This window comes from Rissa tridactyla, chromosome 1, assembly GCF_028500815.1.
Source record: "Rissa tridactyla isolate bRisTri1 chromosome 1, bRisTri1.patW.cur.20221130, whole genome shotgun sequence".
Lineage (NCBI taxonomy): Eukaryota > Metazoa > Chordata > Aves > Charadriiformes > Laridae > Rissa > Rissa tridactyla.
The window spans coordinates 85,841,959-85,861,220 of record NC_071466.1 but is presented as its reverse complement, the minus strand read 5'-3'; the positions used below and the strand labels follow the sequence as shown (position 1 = coordinate 85,861,220).

Here is a 19,262-nt window from a genome sequence, read left to right as displayed (position 1 = left end):
ATTGCTTTGTGTTTATATGTAATTCTGGTTTTTTGCAGAGGAAAGAAGAGGCTACTCAGTGCTAGCTTAAAAAAAGGGAAATTTTATTACAGTGCTTAAACTGTTCTTGAGCACTTTATTAAAAAAATGAGTATACTGTGTCCAAGATTAGTTATTTACAGCCATTTAAATTGTACAGAAAGCAATAAATTAGCAAGTTTTTGGAAGGCTTACCATATTAAACAGGAAATTTGTTAAAGCAGATGTTAAATTGATGCGGTAGTGCCCCTTCATTTGAAAATTAAACCACGTGTTGATTGAGAGAGGGTTCTGGATAACACAAACTCAATATTCAGTTCCTTAAATGGAATTATGAGCAAGTCAGTGCAACATTCACACTCCTAGTCTCAACCAAAAATTTCTCCCATTAATCTGTTCTTCAACTTTCTAAAAGAACTGAACTGGTTGATGTTATCAGCCGAAGCATGGGGAAAACTTGCCAACTTAGGGCATTTCTTAAATCTAATATAAAATAAAATTTTATTTTTTAAATTTCCTGTCTTCTTGGGAAGGGGGGCGGGGCTAAAGAGTCAATTAGAGTTTCTGGATTGTTTAGGCAAGTGATTGTTGGCTTGAGTGTCTTCAGCTTCGTCACTGGATCTTTCAGAGGCTTTCCTAAACATCTGTTCTTTTTGAGTCAACGCCATGATGATGGTGGCCCTGTGGCTGCCTTTGTTAAGTTGCCATGTGCCATGGGTGATACTTGTGTGGCTTGCTTTGGAATCAGTCTCATCATTCACTGAAGTGTAACTTGTCACTGTTAATCTCTTTTAAAAAAAAAAATAAATCAGAGATAGATATTGAATTCAGCTGATATATCAGTGCTGAATAGAAGGGTATGTGGAATAATAGGGGTTTATTTTAATTACAACAAAGGTAGAGTGAAAGCAAAATCAGCTGCACTCTTTAGATGATGTAAGAAAGTAAATTAAGCTTTTAAGTTTGTAAACTACCATAGGCTTTCATGTTTTGTAAGAAGTGCTGATCCGGGGCAGGAAGCAATAGCATCTTTAAGCAGGCTCTTGCATTTCTTTGGAAAAAATGTTATTATTTAATGCACAGGAATGTCATTGATAAACTTCAGGGCAGTTTCTGATACACTGAACGTGGTAATGCAAAACCGAATCTGAGAAGGATGTGCCGCCATCCAAGGACATGACGCTGGGAAGTTCCTTGGGCTGCATTTCATATAAGGGCAGGGCTGGAGAGGCAAGGCTCGTTCCCCCTCCATAAGCCTCCAGCGTGCAGACAGGTGCCACCCCCCCTCATCCCCCTGATGGTGGTCAGCTATTCCAGACAGGCAGAAAGGGCCATCACATGGAAGCGGCCACCAGCCAGCCCTTGAGGGCATGCCGCTGCCAGGGGGCAAGCCCGCTTCCCAGCTGCCTAAACGCTGCTGGGAAGTAAAACTGCCTGCACTCACAGGAGTGCCCATCATACCGTCATTATTCCCTGTCTGCCGCTGGAAAAATGGGATCTTACTTCCCGGCGTGGCTGTGTTCCTCCTCCCACAGGAGAAGGGTGGGAGCAGATCCTGTTCCCCATCCTGACTGCGAAACAGCCACCTGGCCAGCCCCCCCAGGGGCATCGACACTACTGCCCTATCCAGCTTCTTGCTGCTTTCTAAATGCCTGCCGTCACCATCCCCCTAAAGCACCGCAGTGATCCTTGCAGAATGCACAACTAACTGAAAAAAAAGAATTTTAAAAGCCACTGGTTTTAAGCAGTCATTAAAACCAAACCGAACCAAAACTTGTCCAATATTAATTCACTTTATAAGGTCCTTTTCTGTGGAATATGCAGAATAAAAGGCAGCGAGAACAAGCTCTTCCTTGCAAATTTAAATCCTTTCTGTGTTCTTCTGGGGCTTGTCCCCTTTGGAAAAAAAATAATTAAGCTTAACATTTAAGAACTTCTAGTCTCTTTGTCTCTTCTGAATCAATAGCTCACTCGGCTAATAAGGAAACACAAAACCATGCATATAACACTACTTAAGATTATGAAGTAGGGAAACAATACTTAAAGATATGAACTCTGAAGTTAGAAAACTGGTTGAATTCCAGGTTTCATGCTAAGAAATGCAAACTAAATGTCAGACCTACAGCACTCAATTTCTGTGTAATGAACAGCCTGCATGTGAAAGTGAACGACAATCACAGCTACCAGTCCTACACTGCACACGTACGGCCAGCAAGTTTGGGTCCAGACCTCAAGAAAAAAAGCTGAAGCTTCAGCCATTATAGTAGCAGAAATAAAGTATATTTAAATTTTTACATGCATCTCTGAGCAAGTCTTTTTTAATTATAAGAACTTGTTTTTTAAAAAAATACAGCAGCTCAGCTTCCCAGATCCCATTACAAAACCGTGGGGACAAGGAGCCTAATTACCTGTGGAATTCTCACATGGGTCTCAGTTGGCACTCGGTTTCTAATCCCACAGCAGCCTGCTTTGCTTATTTCACCCGACCAGTCACAGGTTCCCACCACCCCTTCCCACCGCTTCTGTCTGAGCTCAGTGATTGATTTTTGCTCAGATAATGCTCAGCGATAGCCTGCCGCCATACTAGAGGTGGCATAAGCCAACTCTTCCACCCCAGAGCCTCAGCCAGTGGGCGGGCTGACCGGCACAAGTTGGCAGAGGCGAGGCAGCACCAGTGAAAGGAAGGTGCCACGGGGCCTATGTTGGTGCCTCTCGGCACGTAGGAGATGCCAGTTCAGTTGCGCTCTGCGGGGAACTGCACCAGGGTTTGCCACATTCTGCACGAGTGACTCAACTAGACACAAGTGAGCATCTACGAAAAAACAGAAACCTCGGAGGAAAATCTGTCTGCAAGGTCTAGTCAGAAAATGACACATTATGAGAAAACGGTGGTCACAACTTCCTCAAATACAATTTAAAACTTAGTGCTGTCTATCCTTTGAAAGATGCCTTTCAAAAAATGTTATTTCAAAAGTTATGCTATTAAATTACAATTCCTACATCTGTTGATAACTAAAACATTTAATCAAATTAACTAAGCTACAATTCTGCCTACAGTTATGACAATATATGGTGAAAGTTGGGTTTGAACTGAACATCAATATATAGCACTTTTGTTGTATTACTCCCTATTGGACAACAGTTACACATGAAAGAAGGAAAAATGTATAATTAGCATGCTAGGTGCAGTATGCATTTAGAAAAGCAAAAATATATATATTATATCCAGAAGCAATGTTTGTTCACTCTTAACTATCCTGGGGGGAAGATGGTCTTGCTGTGAGGAATACTATCTTGAAGTTTGGGTATCCAGATTTTCTACGGGACTTTATGTTATAATGTTGGAGTCATCTATTTGGGAGCACTTCACATCTATTTTAGGCTTCTAACTTCAGCAGGAGCACAAGTTCTTTGGAGAGGTTTAAGGGAGGGAGGTGTCTCTGCAGATACCAGCAGTGCCACAAATTGCTCTCTCCAAGCACCCAAGGACACCTAAGCGCCCAAGTTAAATACCTGAAGTTAAGCAGTGTGAAGTACAGTCCATCTAACAGCACAAATCTTCCATTTGAAAGTGAAGAAATATTTGTAAGGATTTATCTAATTGCAGGTACTTTGCTAATATAACTTTCATTACAAAAAAGTTTTGTCCTGATAACTTCATTTTTATGTACCCTGCTCTCCGCCTTGACCATAGGGAGGCTAGGCAGTAGGGTGCCTTAAACTGTTTGTAAAATAAGCCTAAAAAGGCTTTAAGTCAAGTCCTCCTCTCCAAAAAACCTAAAGTATTGTTTCCAGGTACAAAACCTTCAGTTTCTTTAGCCACTCTGCAACCATCTTGAGCCTTCACATCTACGTGTGTATCTACAGTTACCAGATGTACACTTTTCCAGCACTCCATCACAGGTTAGGAAGGTTGTTTTCAACTACAAATGGTATGCAACCAAGAGGTATGCAAAGTATTTTCTATCCTCCCTTGAGGATTACAAGTGCATGGTCTCCATCTTACTCGGCGATTAAGGTACTGAATAAAGTGATTGTTTTTCTGTGCACTTCTTAGTTGGTTTTAGTCTCCTGCAATCCCTACAGGCAATTAGCTCAGCAGCTCAGTCAGGGGGAAAGAGAAAAATCCGACACTTATGACCACAAAGCTCCTACTGGGCAAGTATTGTACAATCACACAGTGTTGTCTTTTAGATCCCTTTTCTCCAACTCATAACATGATTATATTTACTTTGACTAGAAAGAGATTTCCCATAAACAGACGGAAAATATAAACGGCAGTCCTCTACACAGACTTCAGTTTGCAGTATGCTGTGGTGTGAATTTACAGCACGATGGCTGTTCTGTGCTAACTCCTTTACAGGGACAGTAAACACTTAACACACACATAACACAGAAATAAGCATATACCAAATAAGCTTTACTTCTCTTTCTATTTGTACTCGGTATGCATCCAGATGTTGCAGCAGTTCAGAGGGACAGAGTAGCTAGAGTACTTGACATTCACACCTTATATAGGACTTAAACTTCCAATTTTCTGAAGCTTAGCACACAATAAACTAGGTTCCTTTATTAGGAAGAAACATTGTAATGTGCAAGAACACTTTATTCGAAACTCAAATGTATCTGGTGCCCTATTGGAAGGATTTCTTTGTCAGCTTTATGTTTGATCAATTAGCAACTTCTAAAAGTAATTCTCACTTTGTTTTGGGAGTTTCGCTGTTTTTTCCTCTGCTGCTCGATCTCTTTTTACCCCTGCTCCTGGATCGAGAGGAACTCCGACTTCTGCTCCTACTGCGTGTTCGACTATGACTTCTGCTGCGACTGCGGCCTCTCCTCTTCCTCCCCCTGCTGCGAGACCTCCTCCTTTCTCGACTTCTTGACCTGCCAGATCGGCGCCTTCTCTTGTTTTTGCGGCGGTTCTTTTTTCTCTCCGGTTCTCCGTTTCTCCGGTAAGAATGATCTGAGCTTGGGCTGCCCCTTCTCCTTGACCGGCTGTAATAGTCATCACGATGGCTCGATCTGTTTCTCCTTTCAGAGTTTTTAGACAACTGATTAGTCCGTTCAGGAGAAATACGTATGTCTCTATTGGCCTCCCAAAACTCATTGTTTGGATTTTTGAATACATGAAGAAAGTTGCAGTGTTTCCCTCTTGGACACTTCTGCCTTTCAAATAAGCCTGCAACAGATTAGGGTTTGCTTTTTTATGAACCAGACCCGTTAAATCTCTTTCTTTATTATGTACCTACTGGACAGAAACTTAATAAACTGAATTTTGCTTCTTCAAACAGAAAAACATGCATCTGACCACCTATCAATGTAATTCATGCAAGAGTATTTTTCAATATGCACTTTTCTTGTAATTAACTTTCTAACAGTTATGAAGGTTTTAGCTTAAAATGATTTTCATAAATAATTTTACTACCTTAATCTAAGGATGTAAATACAGGTAAGTAAAATGGGATAGTTACTGCTAAGAATTGTTGATGGTTCAGAAACTGCTGTTGCCTTTTAAACAGATAAAATAGTACTTCCTGTAGGTTCACTTTAAGATTATAATTTCCAAAACTAGGATACAAACTTTCTTTTCCAGTCCAAGGTAAATCCACTGAAATGGTTCAGACACTTATGTGACATGATATGAATATTCCCTTTCTTTCCTAGATCTACACAAGGAAGTTAGCATTCATGTCTTCCAAACAGAAATATTCTGCAATGTTAGGGAGACCTGAAAACTACAGGCTAACCCCCTCTTTTTCACTTCCATAAGTACTCTTCTCAGTAAAACACATTCTCTTTTCCAAGTGTTGATGTGACTCACCACATATAGCAGTTTTCCATCTTGTCACAGGGCAAAATTCACAATGAAGCTGTCGACCTGCATACCATCGTCCACTGAATAGAGCAAGAGCTGCCTGACAGTCCTTCTCCCTTTAAAAAGTAAAAATCGCACATAGCATTCTCATCGTGCAATCATTTAAGATGTTACTTACCAATTTTAGGCTCCCACTACACTATGAGAATGAATCACTTGAATTATACAAACAGTGTTCATTACTGGACTTTGGAGTTTAGTTCTAAACTGTAGTAAGACTGCAAGTACTTACGACTGATACTGGACGTAGACATTTCCTCGCAGGTGAGGCTCATAGTTGCAACTGACCTAGGGGGATGGAAACATTAAGTTAGTGCAACGGAAGGTTTATGCTCTTCAGCAGCTCACGCATGTTGAGATGGCAGCCATTCCGATTTATGACAGCTCATCAATCTGAACTTGCCTGTGATATTCTTCTGAAAATTTCGTTTTAGCCAAATAAAAGGTTTTGAAGAAAGAAAAAGGCAAAAGGCAAAATAAAAAGGGGGCGCAAAAAAAAAGGGGGCGCAAAAAAAAAGGGGGCGCAAAAAAAAAGGGGGCGCAAAAAAAGCTCCCTTGGGGCTTATGTTTGACTGTTTCCAGCGTTATGCTTTGATTAATACTGGGACCTCTGCTTCACTTAGCCCACAAGACAACTTGTACGCAATTGTCTTGCACTTGTCTGGGCCAACCCTACTGTGCAACAGCCCAATTCTCTGAAAACAATTAGCAGTATCCTCGTGTGGAAATTTAGGATTCATTATGGTGAGAGAATCGTTAGAGCAATTTACCTTCACAGTGTCCCTGTGAGACAAGTTACAAAAGCTGAAGTCACTAGCGTTCACAATACAGTTCTGAAACACCTTTTTTCATAATAATTAAGCATTTTAAGTATATCTAAAGCTTTTCAAAAATACATTTCAAAAATGCAAGCTTTCCAAAAAGCTTGTTGCTGGTTACAAAGGATTCCAAGACAGGCAGACTCAAGCAGTTCTCCACAGCACAACTGTGCGCCCAGCCTCTTTTACCCTCAGGCCTCTTCTGGTATCTGCACCAAATGAGAAAAGTGGCTCCTTTCATCCCTGAACCCTGACTGACCCTCAGAGAACACCTCTCTGTGCGCTGGATTAGGTAAGGGCTTCAGACACAACGACAAGCAGTTGTGTAATTAAATATTACAGCATAAGCAGTCAGAAGTATTTGAGATAAACAACGTCAACACAAGAACAAACAAAAATGATTTCACCGTGGGTGAAAGCTAGTCCAGAACCTGGCAGATCCTTACAAAGCACACAAACAAAGTGTGCTTTGTAAGGATCTGCCAAGTTCTGGACTAGCTTCCCAGAAAGAACAGCAAGAATAAAACCATGGGCTACATCGGAAAGGGAAGTCGGGTGGAAGAGGGGTGTGTATAATGTGATTCTAAATGGTAGCAGAGGCTCAACTCAATCACAGTTAAGATCCCTGCAGCCAACATGTAATTTCTAAGCATCTCTAATATAATGAAAATGCCCATGAGAATCATATTACAGTTGCACAATTACTTCAGAAGCTAAGAAACGCCACACTAAAAGCTCTTGCCCCATTGTTAGTCATAGGGGCCCAACTATGTGCATGGTCGCATATAACAACAATGATACAAAGTCGAGGATCTGAGTCTGATGGTAAGACAGCATTTCAGCCCACGCTCCATTGGGAATCTACATCCTGTCTTCTAGGATGGAGCACAGCTTGCTAATATCCCATGAGTCAAAATACAGAGGGGATACTCCTCCAAACAAGTGACGGTTTCTTACCTATAAAGCTCATTATACAGCTATTGAAAATTCACTTTTTCTACTTTCCTCTTGTTTGAAATGCTAATACAATCTCAGTTCTGAGGCAGCTGTCACCAGAGGGAAACAAAAGGAGAACAGGCACCGCGTGCCTCCTGGTGACTGCAGCAAAACAGTCAGGAATGGCGAGCAGAAAGGGACGCTGCAGTAGGTTCTGCTACAAGGAGATTTCACCACCCAGGCTGCATGTTTTGGGGCAACATGGGACTGTTAACCACATCATTCATCTCCAAGGTCTCCATTTACAGGTGCCTCTTTTTTCCCCCATAAGAAATCATAATATAAATGGGAAAAATTCAGGAAAGAACATTCAGCAAACCAAAATGCAGAGACTAAGGATCGATAACAAATCTCGACACCATTTACGTAACTTTTTATAATTCCTCCTCCTGAAATATCTACTGCCTTTTCACTTCATTGACATTTGATTTTATTTTATCCAACCAGACCTAAAATTACAATGTTTGGGGGTATATTCCAAATTCATTTTATACCCCCACTATTTCATTCCTTCGGCACAAATGCAATAGCCTAGATACATTTATATAGTCTAACAGTCTTATTCGACCATCAAGGGCTTATCACGGGCTAAGTAAAAAAGGGCCTCTGAGGTAAGTGGACTGTGGAGCAGGTACAAATAACTTGCAATATACAAGCACAAGCTTTTATAACATTTAGGGGAATGGAAGAGAAGATTGACCCAGAGTAAGACGCTGCTCTAGAACAGCAGTGACAAATTTACAGGTGACATGAGACACGCACAGTTTATTCCAAGGACGTTTTATAGTTCTGTAATGTCCATGGAATTTAGCTAGGGCATGCTGGACAGAATTCCTGTCAAGGCTACTAAACACAACTTAGGTGGTATACGTTAAATATTTTAACAAGCTGTTACACTCAGGTGCATACCTTGAATTGAACAACCTTCCCCACGTTCTGAAACTCAGGGAGTACGTCCTCGTAGAACTCCAGGAACTGCTGGTAGGTCTCCTCATCACTGTACTCAAGACTTGCATCTGTGTCATAGTCATCTCTCCGGCACTGCTCCATACCAAAAGTAATGAACATCCCTCGGACGAGTAGTGTCTTACTTGATGTTGGATAGTTATGCTTGCGAGAACACCTGAACATTTGTAGCGAAGAAGGAAAAGTGAAAAGATCAGCACTTTCAGCAGAGGATGCACTTGTTGAAACTTTAAACGCTTGCTACTTTGAGTAACAGCTATTACAAAAGAAAATCCATTAGTGGAAAATCGACATATTTCAATTATTAAAACAAATCTTTTGGAAGTGAGTTTGCATATAACCTTAATGCTTTCTGCCATGCATAAATACGTTTTTGCTGAAAAAAGCACACCTGCAAAAAGCTATAGATACCAGTAACATAATAAGAGGTAATTTCTTTTAGGTTACCAGGGTTAAACGTCGTCTCCATTTCCGAAGGAGTTTGCAGAAAGACTACTGACAATCTTCTATAAGACATTTTAAAGCAAGTCCCTGCTGCTCTTTTCACAAACTGAACGACTTTTACTGAAGTTGTTCTCATCGCATTGGGGGTGGGGAGAGTGAGTCAGGGAAGGAAAACACGTTTAGACCTGAAGCTGGATTCAGGTACAAGATTTCTATTTTCCCACTTCTAAAAAAAATTATTTTTCTAAGTAAGTCTTATCTTAATATGCATCCTCTTGGCGGCCATGTAAGTATTAGGTCTCCCTCACGATTCATCATATGCACCTCCCTCATGTGCTGACATACAGTTCTCCCCCACAAACCTTTAGATTCAGTAAGAACATAGATGTTAGCCTCCATGTTTATTTCATTGTACTTTATGATCTCCGTTTCAAACACTTCCCCGAGCAACTGGGTCATGCACTCTCCAATACATTTCTCCTTTTCATGGCATGATCAGTAAAACAGTCAGACTAGTCTACTCTCTTATCTAGCACTGGCAAAGCACAGACAAATTGGAGGGAGGTCAAGTCTCAAAATGGGCAATGACAACCTAGACTTCAGACAGACTGGAGGTCAGTTCTGACTGACATCCAGTCAGTTAGAAATTGACTCTCACTTTCTGGTTGGCACCTTAGATTTAAAAAAAACAAACAACAAAAACCAAAACTCCCAAACCAAGACTATAACCAGAGATGACTAATTTGATGGTTTGGGTTTTTTTTTTACATTTTAGAAGCTGTTTCATTTCACTCTTCTATTTGAATGATAGAACTCAAAATACCACACCCAACCAATATTGTCTGTACACAAAATGAATACAGCACATGGCAGAACAAAGGGAACCCTAAGGAAAATGAATGACCCAAAATCCAGTATTACTACAGAATATTAGTGTTTGGATTACTGGGGAAATTAATAACGGTGAACTCGGTCCATTTTAGCTTCTTCAAGACACAGTGAGCTTTGACAAGGTTCAGCAATTTTTATTGATAACTTTGGCTCTCAGTTTTCACCACTGTGGTCCATTTCAACTTCCAACCCATTCTCCCAGTCCTTTTCCTAGGTGTATCTCAGTCCTTCAACTTTTGGTCAACACCAGTGGTTAAAATGACCAGAATATGAAGGAAGCAGGTATACGAGGAGGAGGAAGGAAGATGAAGGAGAGGTGGCTGAGATCAACAGCTACAGGTGAGAGAAGAAGGGCAGAATATGATGTATCTCGGTATTTATTTAACCAAGCCTATTCATAGTTCAATGCAAAACTGATTTTTATCCAATCCATAATTAATCTCCATTAAATACCACTGAAGCAAAAATATGGCAAAGATTACAAAGAACTAAACATTTGAAAAGCAAAAATGCTGTCTACAGTGAAACAGCTGCCCAAAGTTTTATTTAGGAATTCAACACATATTTCAGAATAGAAAAAAGATGGGGACTTGAAGCTTCCATAGAGCTGAATTATCATGTAATTATCCACAATATACATCACCGTAAAACAAATTACTTCTAGGACAAAGAAAACTATACTAGCCAGACCACACATGTTTCAGTGACACAAGTTAGTAAATCAGACTTACTAGTTTATGCTAAAGATTCACGTAATAAATATTAGAGTCTTTTCCTGCTTAGCTATTGTTCCTCCTTAACACACACAAAAATTCAGGGATTTCCTAGCATTTGGGTCATCATCTTTAATGGTTACTGATGAACTGTACTGGTTCCCTTTCAGAACACGTTTATACTTTTGGCTTCCTCTATGTCCTCTGGTAACAAGTTTTGCCATTTGTTTCATATGAGAAAGTACTTTTTTTTTTTTTTTAAGATGGCAAACACTCAGGGACACCTAATTAAACTGTTTCATAATAAAAGTAAATAATCCTTCCCATCCTACTCATGAGTTCAATGTTCATCTACCACAGCCCTCTTCCATCATCACTTCGAAAGCAGAGTCTAGACTAGTTAGCCACTCTTCCTACAGAAGCTGTTTTTCATCTCTGATCATCCTGTTGTCCTTCTCTTGTTTTGCCTTTTACTATACTTCCCTCCCAAGACAGGGCACCCGTAACAGTACACAAGAATCAAGAATGAATGTATTGCGCATGTAAACAGTATACAAACAGGAGAATTCTGGAAGCTACACAACAGCTTTCCCAACTATGAAGATGTGTCCTAACTTGCTTTAGTCCGTTTGAGATTTGATTTGATTTTTTTGAATGATGCGGCATACACAAAATAGGCAAGATAAAAACCCAACATCTGACACATCAGGCCTGTACTAAAAACAGAAATCAAATATATTCTATGTGAATATATCTCAAAGGTCCCTTCCAACCTAGACAATTCTATGATTCTATGTGTCAAAGCTAAAGAAAAGCCTGTTCGACCAATGTAACCACAATGCACCATCAATAATATGCCATAGTAATAAATAGTTCAATTCCAGACAGGCAACGCTTTTGCTCTCAATGTCTAGATCCATCATGAATAACGGAACCACATCCAAATACATGAAAATAATTTATATAGCAATTTTTCTTCAGTTTGCATGTGACCTAATGAAGTTGCTTCCCTTCCACCTCTCCAAAACACTTCTATGCTGGTAAATACTCAATTGATTACCTGTCTCCAAATCGGCAGGAACCTGTTTTAATATAGAATGGGCAATTCGCTCTATCCTTCTCTGTTCCTATATTCTCCGGGGGCTCTGGGTTATGCCAGGTCACACCATTCTCCAGCTGTGGAAAAAAACATTAAAATACGCAGAAGTTAGAAAACAATAAAGAAGTGTAATGTCAAAATAATACTATCAATTAAATCCACATGCAATTATGAGCACTTGTGTTACTACAAGGCAAGCTGAACCTATGTTAAGCATTGTTTTAAGAAGCTGCCCAGTGCCTTGGGTCTCTGGTGATGGAAATCTCTTTTTTTGATAATGGTTTAGTTTTAAGAACAAGTCTACATTCAAGATTTAACAACAACAACAAAAAAAAAATCACCAAACTGGATGGCTGAGTGCCTTGAATGACTACAAACAAAACACACATTTTAAAAGGGGGATTTTCATTTTGTTAGACAAAATATCTGTAAAGCTGACTAGACTAAGTTCTCATTTTAAATCAACTGAAAACTCTGTTTATTTACAAGCAGCATTTGACCCTGCTACCAGTTCTGTTCATAAATCTCAGCCATAATCTTCCTTCAACAAAACAGCACTGTCACTTCAACGGGAAGTAACTGAACCCTGAACTGATACTAAACGAAGTCTACAATATACCGTATTTCTGTCTATTCCCTTGCAGAAATGGCTGCTAATACATTTTGAGCTCTGGGCAGGTAATAGTTCGCAGCATTTTTCTACTCATATTATGAAACAGAGTTAGGATCCCTACCTAAACTAATGTTTAAACATAATTCGGAACTGAATGCAACTCCAATGTAGCTATGGCAATCAACCTACAATGGCTTAATTAGGTTAAAAATTTTCAGATTCATGCAGTGGTTTAAGCAGAGCAAGAATTTTCACAAGTTTAACCACATGACAGGGATAAAAAGCCAAATTATTCTTTAAGGCAACAGGAAAAATTGAATACATCCTCCCTAAGATTCAAATGAAGACGGCAGTTTTCTTCACAACACGCTGCCAGCTTGAGATCCATGCTCTTCCAGGCACCCGAGCAGTCAGCTTCTCCCTCCCCCACCTTTTTTTTTCCTTAAGGATCTGTGCCCTCCTCTACTGCTGAATCCTTTTATATTGAGCCTGCCATCTGCTTAAAAGAAAAGTTTGTCTTGCCACCCAGAAGGACTGACAGATTTATTTAGAATTCTAATTCACAAATAAACCATCATGCATAGTGTTTTTTTAACAGCACACAGCAGTATTTCCAGATTCATTTTGACTCAGATCTCCTGAATAGGAATGAGCATGCACAACCGCATTGCCACCAACCAGCCAGAAATATGCTTAATTATGTTGCACCCAGTAAATAATTGTTTACAGCTCGTGCAAGCCACTACATATTACATTTATTCAGGCCATTAGGTTCTTGAGAGCAGATGGACAACACGCTAGAAGGCAAACACTGGATGGCAATTAAATTACTTTTCAGTTCTGTTTCAAAAAGTCTCTGAACATACCTGGCTTTCAGCTTGATCCAGCATCCTCTGCACAGCTGCCTATAAATGGTGCAAACACAGGACTAGTGAAAACCCTGAGGACACGCAAAACATCTGGTTTCTTTAGTTAAGAACCTAATTTACAGTACTTAATGATTATGCATAATAAAAGTTTGATGGGGTTTGCTTTAAAAAGAGAAGTTTTACTTTTGCTCTTTAGCAATTCATGTACTACAAAGCTGTTAAAGGATACATCAGACAAGACCCTCATGTAGATGATTTTCTCATCTAAATGCTAGACAACTTTAAAAGTTTCATTTTCTTTTTTAAAATTATCACTGAACTATTGAATACTTAAATATCTCTCCTGCTCTAGTACTCATCTGGTTACAGTTAAGTTCATAATCATTTAGTTGCACTAACCTTTTGAACTTAGAACATTCTGTGCAACACACAGAAAAACACTTGCTTAGTGAACCTCTGTTAAAGCAGAAAACGTAACTCTTAAGAAACTTTTATACCATAAGTTCACTGTATCCAGCCTTTCAAATATAGGAAAAGAATGAGGATATTTTTTCCCTTCCTTCCTTCTATTTGCCTGAGCAAAACAATAAAGTCAGTCTCCAAAACTGGCTGGAAATTAGTTCTGACAAATTATTCTAGGAGGTTCCAAGAAAAAAAGACATTTAAACATAACCAATACAAGAAAATATGCTAGCATTGTTCAAATTTGGAAGAGAATTAGATAAACTAAAAAAAGAGAAAGAGCAAATAAAATTAAAAAAATGCAATCTAAGATGAAGACCCAGACAGAATCTGGTACTAATCATCAAGTATGTCAGATATCATCCGCCCTACTAAAGAAAAACAAAACAAAAAACCACCAAAAAACCCACCACCAAACCAGAAAATGTGTTTTGTCATCTTAGAGAGGGATTTTTTTTTTTTTAAATCAGTAAGCCAGAATTTGAATAAACTGCTGTTTCAAAAGACAGGACAAATTGACTGAACAACTTTCCACTGCTGAAATGGGTGGCTCCACTCACAGCTGGGTACTCAGTTTCCCTCTGGGTGCCCGTCAATGCCGTTTATGAACAAATTTACCTCACTAAACCAGTAAAATAGTAACCCAGAAAAAAAACAAAACAAACCAACTAACAACCAACCAAAACAAAAAAAAAAAAAAAAGTGTCTTCCATCTAGTTCAGGGAACCACCGAGGGCTTGGGCAAATGCAGACGTATGGAGAGGAACAAAATCCCACTGTTACCGTGGTTCAACTCTTTTAGAACTATAGCTCAACATTAAAAAAAACCAAAACACAACCATCATTTTCTGTCCCTACTCTGCAAAGAGAAAAATGGACGCTTAACACAAGAGGAAGTAAGACAGGAAATACAACAACTGCTGTTCTTTTTCATTCCTCATGCAAGTGTTACACAATCAGTGACACAACCAACTACTAAACGCAGGAGACGATACTGTTTACTCCTGTCTCTTCTCCTGCTGTGGCTACCAGACCCCGTAGCAAGACATCTCCCAGTGAAATGACTGGAATCTTTTGTGACTGTGGAGAAGCTAAAATGACTGGATCCTAGAAAGCTTCAATCACCCTTTACTGGCGATAGGCCAGTTCTCACATTGGATTTCCGTAAGGACACCTTACATCCAGGTTATTCAACTTCTAAAACTTAAGAAGAATGTATTGTTAGCACAAATGTTATCAATGCCTAGCATCTTCAGTATAATTTTTTCCTCTACCCAAGGAGCTCTGAAAAAAAGATACGTCCTGTTGGATGAGTCAGGTAAAGAAGAGCTGTGATATATCTTTTGATTAAGAACTGTGTTAAGGAACAGCAGCAATGTAATTCCACATTCCATATCCTCATTGGGCACTTTCTTCAACACTGACTGTGTTCAACTGGGACATTAAGTAAGGATTATCTTTAACGCATGATGCAAAAGTGCACATATCAGAATCTGCATTCACAGTGTGCCTTTGTACTTAACCGATGTAAAAAAAATTACAAACTATGAACAACCAGATGCATTAAAACTAGTTACCCTTCTAGGTATACGGATTCAGTAGATCTTCTTTAACAGTGAATAAGAGTTTTGAGAATTTAGACAGAATGGAGAGAAGACGTAATTAACACATTTATACATTTGCTAATTAGAATAGAATCCCTCTTCAGCATGCATAGACTGTTGCATCTGATAATGTAATAGGATATGTAACATGTTTATCCTCCCACTGCCAGGAAATCACCTCTCTCTCTCTCTTCTCCTGTTGCTTCTGCTGTGCCACTTCTCTCTCTTTTCTTTGCTGCTCTTCCCATTCTTCTTTGATCTTCCTCTTTATGACAAAAAAATATTTTAAAAAAATTATTCAAGGGAACAAATGCTTCATGAACAGTCAAATTCAAAACTATCGTGTTGTATTAAACTCCTTGACCATTAAGTTCTCATCCAGTCATAAGCAACTAAATGCCTGGACAAAAACCCTTTTAAAGACTCTTTCCCCCCGCTTTTTTAATTTTGCTCTTCCAGAATGGAAGAAAGAAGAGTTTACGCTTTCAAACATGCCAACATCAAGAAGACTGGGTCCACTACAGAACAGTAAGAGATATTATGCTAAGTCTGCCTTATTGCCAGACAACTGTAACACTCAGTTTATACATCACCTCCTCTTCTTCTTGACGTTTTCTTGCAGCCTCTTCTTTTTCTTTCTTAAGCTTGAACTCTTCTTGGGCCTTTTCTTCTCTCAGCAACCACTGCTCATGTAGTTTTTGTCTACCAAGGAAACCAGACACCACTTAGACAAATTTTAATGACTACCAACTGGTACAATTGTCATGCATACAATTCAAATTTATTAGTTCAGCAATAACTACAGCTAATCTAATCTTCTTTAAAAGAGAAAATTCCACAGGAATCATTCAGACTTCAGAGCAGAACTGTGCAGCCTGAAATATACAAAAACAATTCTACTTACAGAATATATTGAAACTTTTCAAGGTATCAAAACGTAATTGACTACAAATGTATCTACTGCATATATGTCATTGTCTAGATTTTTCACCTTTCCGCCTCAAGTTTTTTTTCTTCTTCTTCTTCTTCTTCTTCCTCCTCTTCTTCTAGTTCCTCCTCTCCCTCCTCAGACACCGATTCATCTTTTTCTGTAGCTTCTGAGAAAAAACAGAAAACAATGGATGCTATAGTCAGCAAAGATACACAACATTATATCCTTTTAAAAAAAGAAAAAAAAGGAAAAAAAAAAAGAAAAGAAAAAGGATCACTACTAGTTCCACTGACAATACAAAACGCTTCACGGTTACCTGAGTCTCTTAGTTTGGCAAGCGCCTGTCGCTTTTTTTTTCGCTTTTCTTTCTTCAAAATAGCTCTGTATTTTTGATGGCTGGAGGTGAGAGAATATTATTTACATTAAAGCAGTCAAACAAAGGATTTTTACTGTCCTACATGCACTCAATTTACATCAGCAGTACAAAACCCCACAAACTGCAAAATTAACAGCTATTCATATGAAACAGTAATTCTACAGGGACATCCAACATGACGATTGTCCTCGTTTCAGCTGGGATAGAGTTAATTTTCTTCCTAGTAGCTGCTGTGTTTTGGATTTAGTATGAAAATCATGTTGATAATGCATATTGGTTTAGTTGTTGCTAAGTACGTTTATAGTAAATCAAGGACTTTTCCAGCTTCCCACAGAAGCTCAGAGGGGTCATAGGCAGGAAAACCTGGCCAAAGGAATATTTCACACCATAGGTGTTATGCTTAGTATACAAATGGAAGACAGAAACCCACAATTACTGCTCAGGATGGACTGGGCAATCACTTATCAGGTGGTGGGAGCAATTTCTGTTGCATCACTTTACTGTGTATGTTCTTTTACCATTATTATTATTGTTATTTTTCTCTTCTGTTGCTGTTCTATTAAACTGTTTTTATCTCAGCCCACGAGGGTTTTTTTTCCTCCTTTTTCTCCCTCTTCTCCCTACCCTACTGCAGGGGGGGAAAGGGAGTGAGTGAACGGCTGCACGGTCCTAGTTGCCAGCTGAGGTTAAACCGTGACAACAATGAAGTCTGTAGCTATGTTGTTACAGCTGCAGTAGCAACAATCACGTTCAGACAGAATATAAAGGGTCTCATCCTCCTTGAGCTCTGCAGTACTTGACATTATCACTAATTCCATGAAATCTCCCTTAGTTCCTGAAACCTGGTCACTAGATAAGATTAGGGAGAAAAATTTGGGAAGCTCCTACTCTGTAAATCTGGTACACCTTAAAGCACATTCTGGTCTTCCTCTCTTTTACAAGGTATGAAGTTTTAAGTCCCTTCCCTTCTCCCTTGATATTCTCCAAAGACAGGAGTCCTACTACATAGATAAATGCACACTTAACAACCACCACAGGTAATGCTCAGGTCTACTCTTCTGCTACTGAAGCTTAGCCAGACTCATCCTTGCTTGTGTGACAACTCTGCAAGGCTGCCTAGAAACAGTACTGTGCTTTTATTATCGTTAAGAGTCCTCTAAGTACCGGAAAGCTTTTTCATATCAACACCTTTTCTGTCATATTTCATTATAGCTCTCTTCTTTCTAGCCAGTTTGTAACTGAAAAATAGGAGGAAGGGATGATCTTCAACTCTTGTCATTCTGCCATGCCAAATACTGACAGGAGATCAAAATCTTCCCATTTCGGAGTATGTAATTTTAAAGGATTCCATAGGTATAAGTCAGATAGCCAAAACCTCACCTGCATCTCTAACCCTTCTGTTCAGGATTACTCACAAATTCACCATCTGCACACCTGTGCGTGCCATCAATAAGACCGTGGTGGTTACCCCAGCAGCAGAGCGCTTGCTCTCAAAGATTCATGCCAGGCCACATGCTCTGCCCACATTTGAGCCTTCTACCTTTGATCAAGCAAGCCTGGCAACTCCTCCCGTAATGTCACCTGCCTGAAACGAATCTCATCCACTCAGCAGGTACCTAGGGCTGACAAGCGAGGATACCTCCTTCCCAGTTCCCAGGCTTTCTTAGGTGATCTGGAAGCCCAAGGAAAGAAGAGAGCAAGCAACTCTCCTCACTCCCAGCCACAGCAGCACGCGAGGAGGAAGAAGGCAAACAGCCGAAGTGCAAGGAGCAGCAGTGCCCCAGGCGATCCGGGGCCGGGGCTCGCCTCCCCCTTCAGCTGCACGGCACCGGCGAGCGGGGCCACTCAAGCAAGCGGGGGGCGTGGGCGCTTGCAAAGCCCTGTCGGCCCGCACCGGGGATCCCGCCATCTGCGGAGGAGGCTGGACGAGGCTCGGCCCGGGCACACAGACGCCGGCTGCCTCCCCGCGCCGCGGCCTCCGCCGAGCCTCACACAGCCCCACGACCGCCGCTTCCCCCGGGCGTGGGGCGTTCACTCCCGCCCCGCCAACAGCGCGGGCAGGCGGGACGCAGCAAAACCCCGGCGCTGGCTCCCCCGTGGCCGGGACGGGCGGCAGCCCCGGCTCCCCCACGGCGGCCGTGCCCCCCCGCCCCCCTTCCCGGTTCCGGCCCCGCCCCCGGGCGCCCCCCGCGCTCCCAACCGCCGCCCCCACTTCGCCACCGGTCGCCCACCACCTCCACGGGCGGCGGCGGCCGGTCGGCCATGGCCGCTGCCGCACGTAGCTGCGCCACTCCCGGGCTCGGCCGCGAGGCGGCCTCAGCCTCGGCCGCCGTGCGGCTGGGCGTTCCGCCGCCGGGGCTGGGCCGCGGCCCTCCTGAGGAATCCCTGGGCCCTTCCCCCTGTCCCTGTAGGCGGCGGGGAGGCCCAGCGCCGGCACCGGCCCGCGCCTCACCTCAACTTCCCCAGAGGGGACTCGGGCAGCAACATGGGCGCCGCCATCTTGCGTTACCGAGGGGATGTCACGTGACGCCACGGCGGAAGGGCGCAAAATCCCTTCCGGCAGCCGCGCCGGGAACGGCGGCGGCGG

General features: G+C 41.2%; 1 protein-coding gene across 3 annotated transcripts; it reads right to left on the bottom strand.

Annotated features, from left to right (window-relative positions):
* Positions 1 to 62: 62 nt before the first annotated feature.
* Positions 63 to 19,262, bottom strand: ZRSR2 (zinc finger CCCH-type, RNA binding motif and serine/arginine rich 2). 3 transcript variants are annotated; one of them, XM_054224781.1, is made up of 11 exons: positions 19,128 to 19,262; positions 16,616 to 16,695; positions 16,360 to 16,465; positions 15,962 to 16,070; positions 15,547 to 15,633; positions 13,300 to 13,338; positions 11,782 to 11,897; positions 8,617 to 8,830; positions 6,126 to 6,181; positions 5,840 to 5,949; positions 63 to 5,197 (listed from the first exon to the last, which is right to left on the bottom strand). In XM_054224781.1, the coding sequence occupies exons 1-11, from the start codon at positions 19,172 to 19,174 to the stop codon at positions 4,716 to 4,718; spliced, it is 1,446 nt and encodes a 481-aa protein (XP_054080756.1). In that variant the 5' UTR covers positions 19,175 to 19,262; the 3' UTR covers positions 63 to 4,715. The 3 variants fall into 3 exon arrangements, with proteins under 3 accessions (XP_054080756.1, XP_054080795.1, XP_054080882.1); XM_054224820.1 differs by having other exon boundaries at positions 16,360 to 16,462; XM_054224907.1 differs by lacking the exon at positions 13,300 to 13,338.

Excerpts from the sequence above, each read along its gene's own strand:
- ZRSR2 (XM_054224781.1), bottom strand. The coding sequence starts at position 19,174 with ATGGCGGCGCCCATGTTGCTGCCCGAGTCCCCTCTGGGGAAGTTGAG. Across the intron at positions 16,071-16,359 it reads AAAAAACTTGAGGCGGAAAG|ACAAAAACTACATGAGCAGT; the intron begins GTGAAAAATCTA and ends TTTCCTTGGTAG. Across the intron at positions 11,898-13,299 it reads TGGATCAAGCTGAAAGCCAG|CTGGAGAATGGTGTGACCTG; the intron begins GTATGTTCAGAG and ends TTTTTTCCACAG.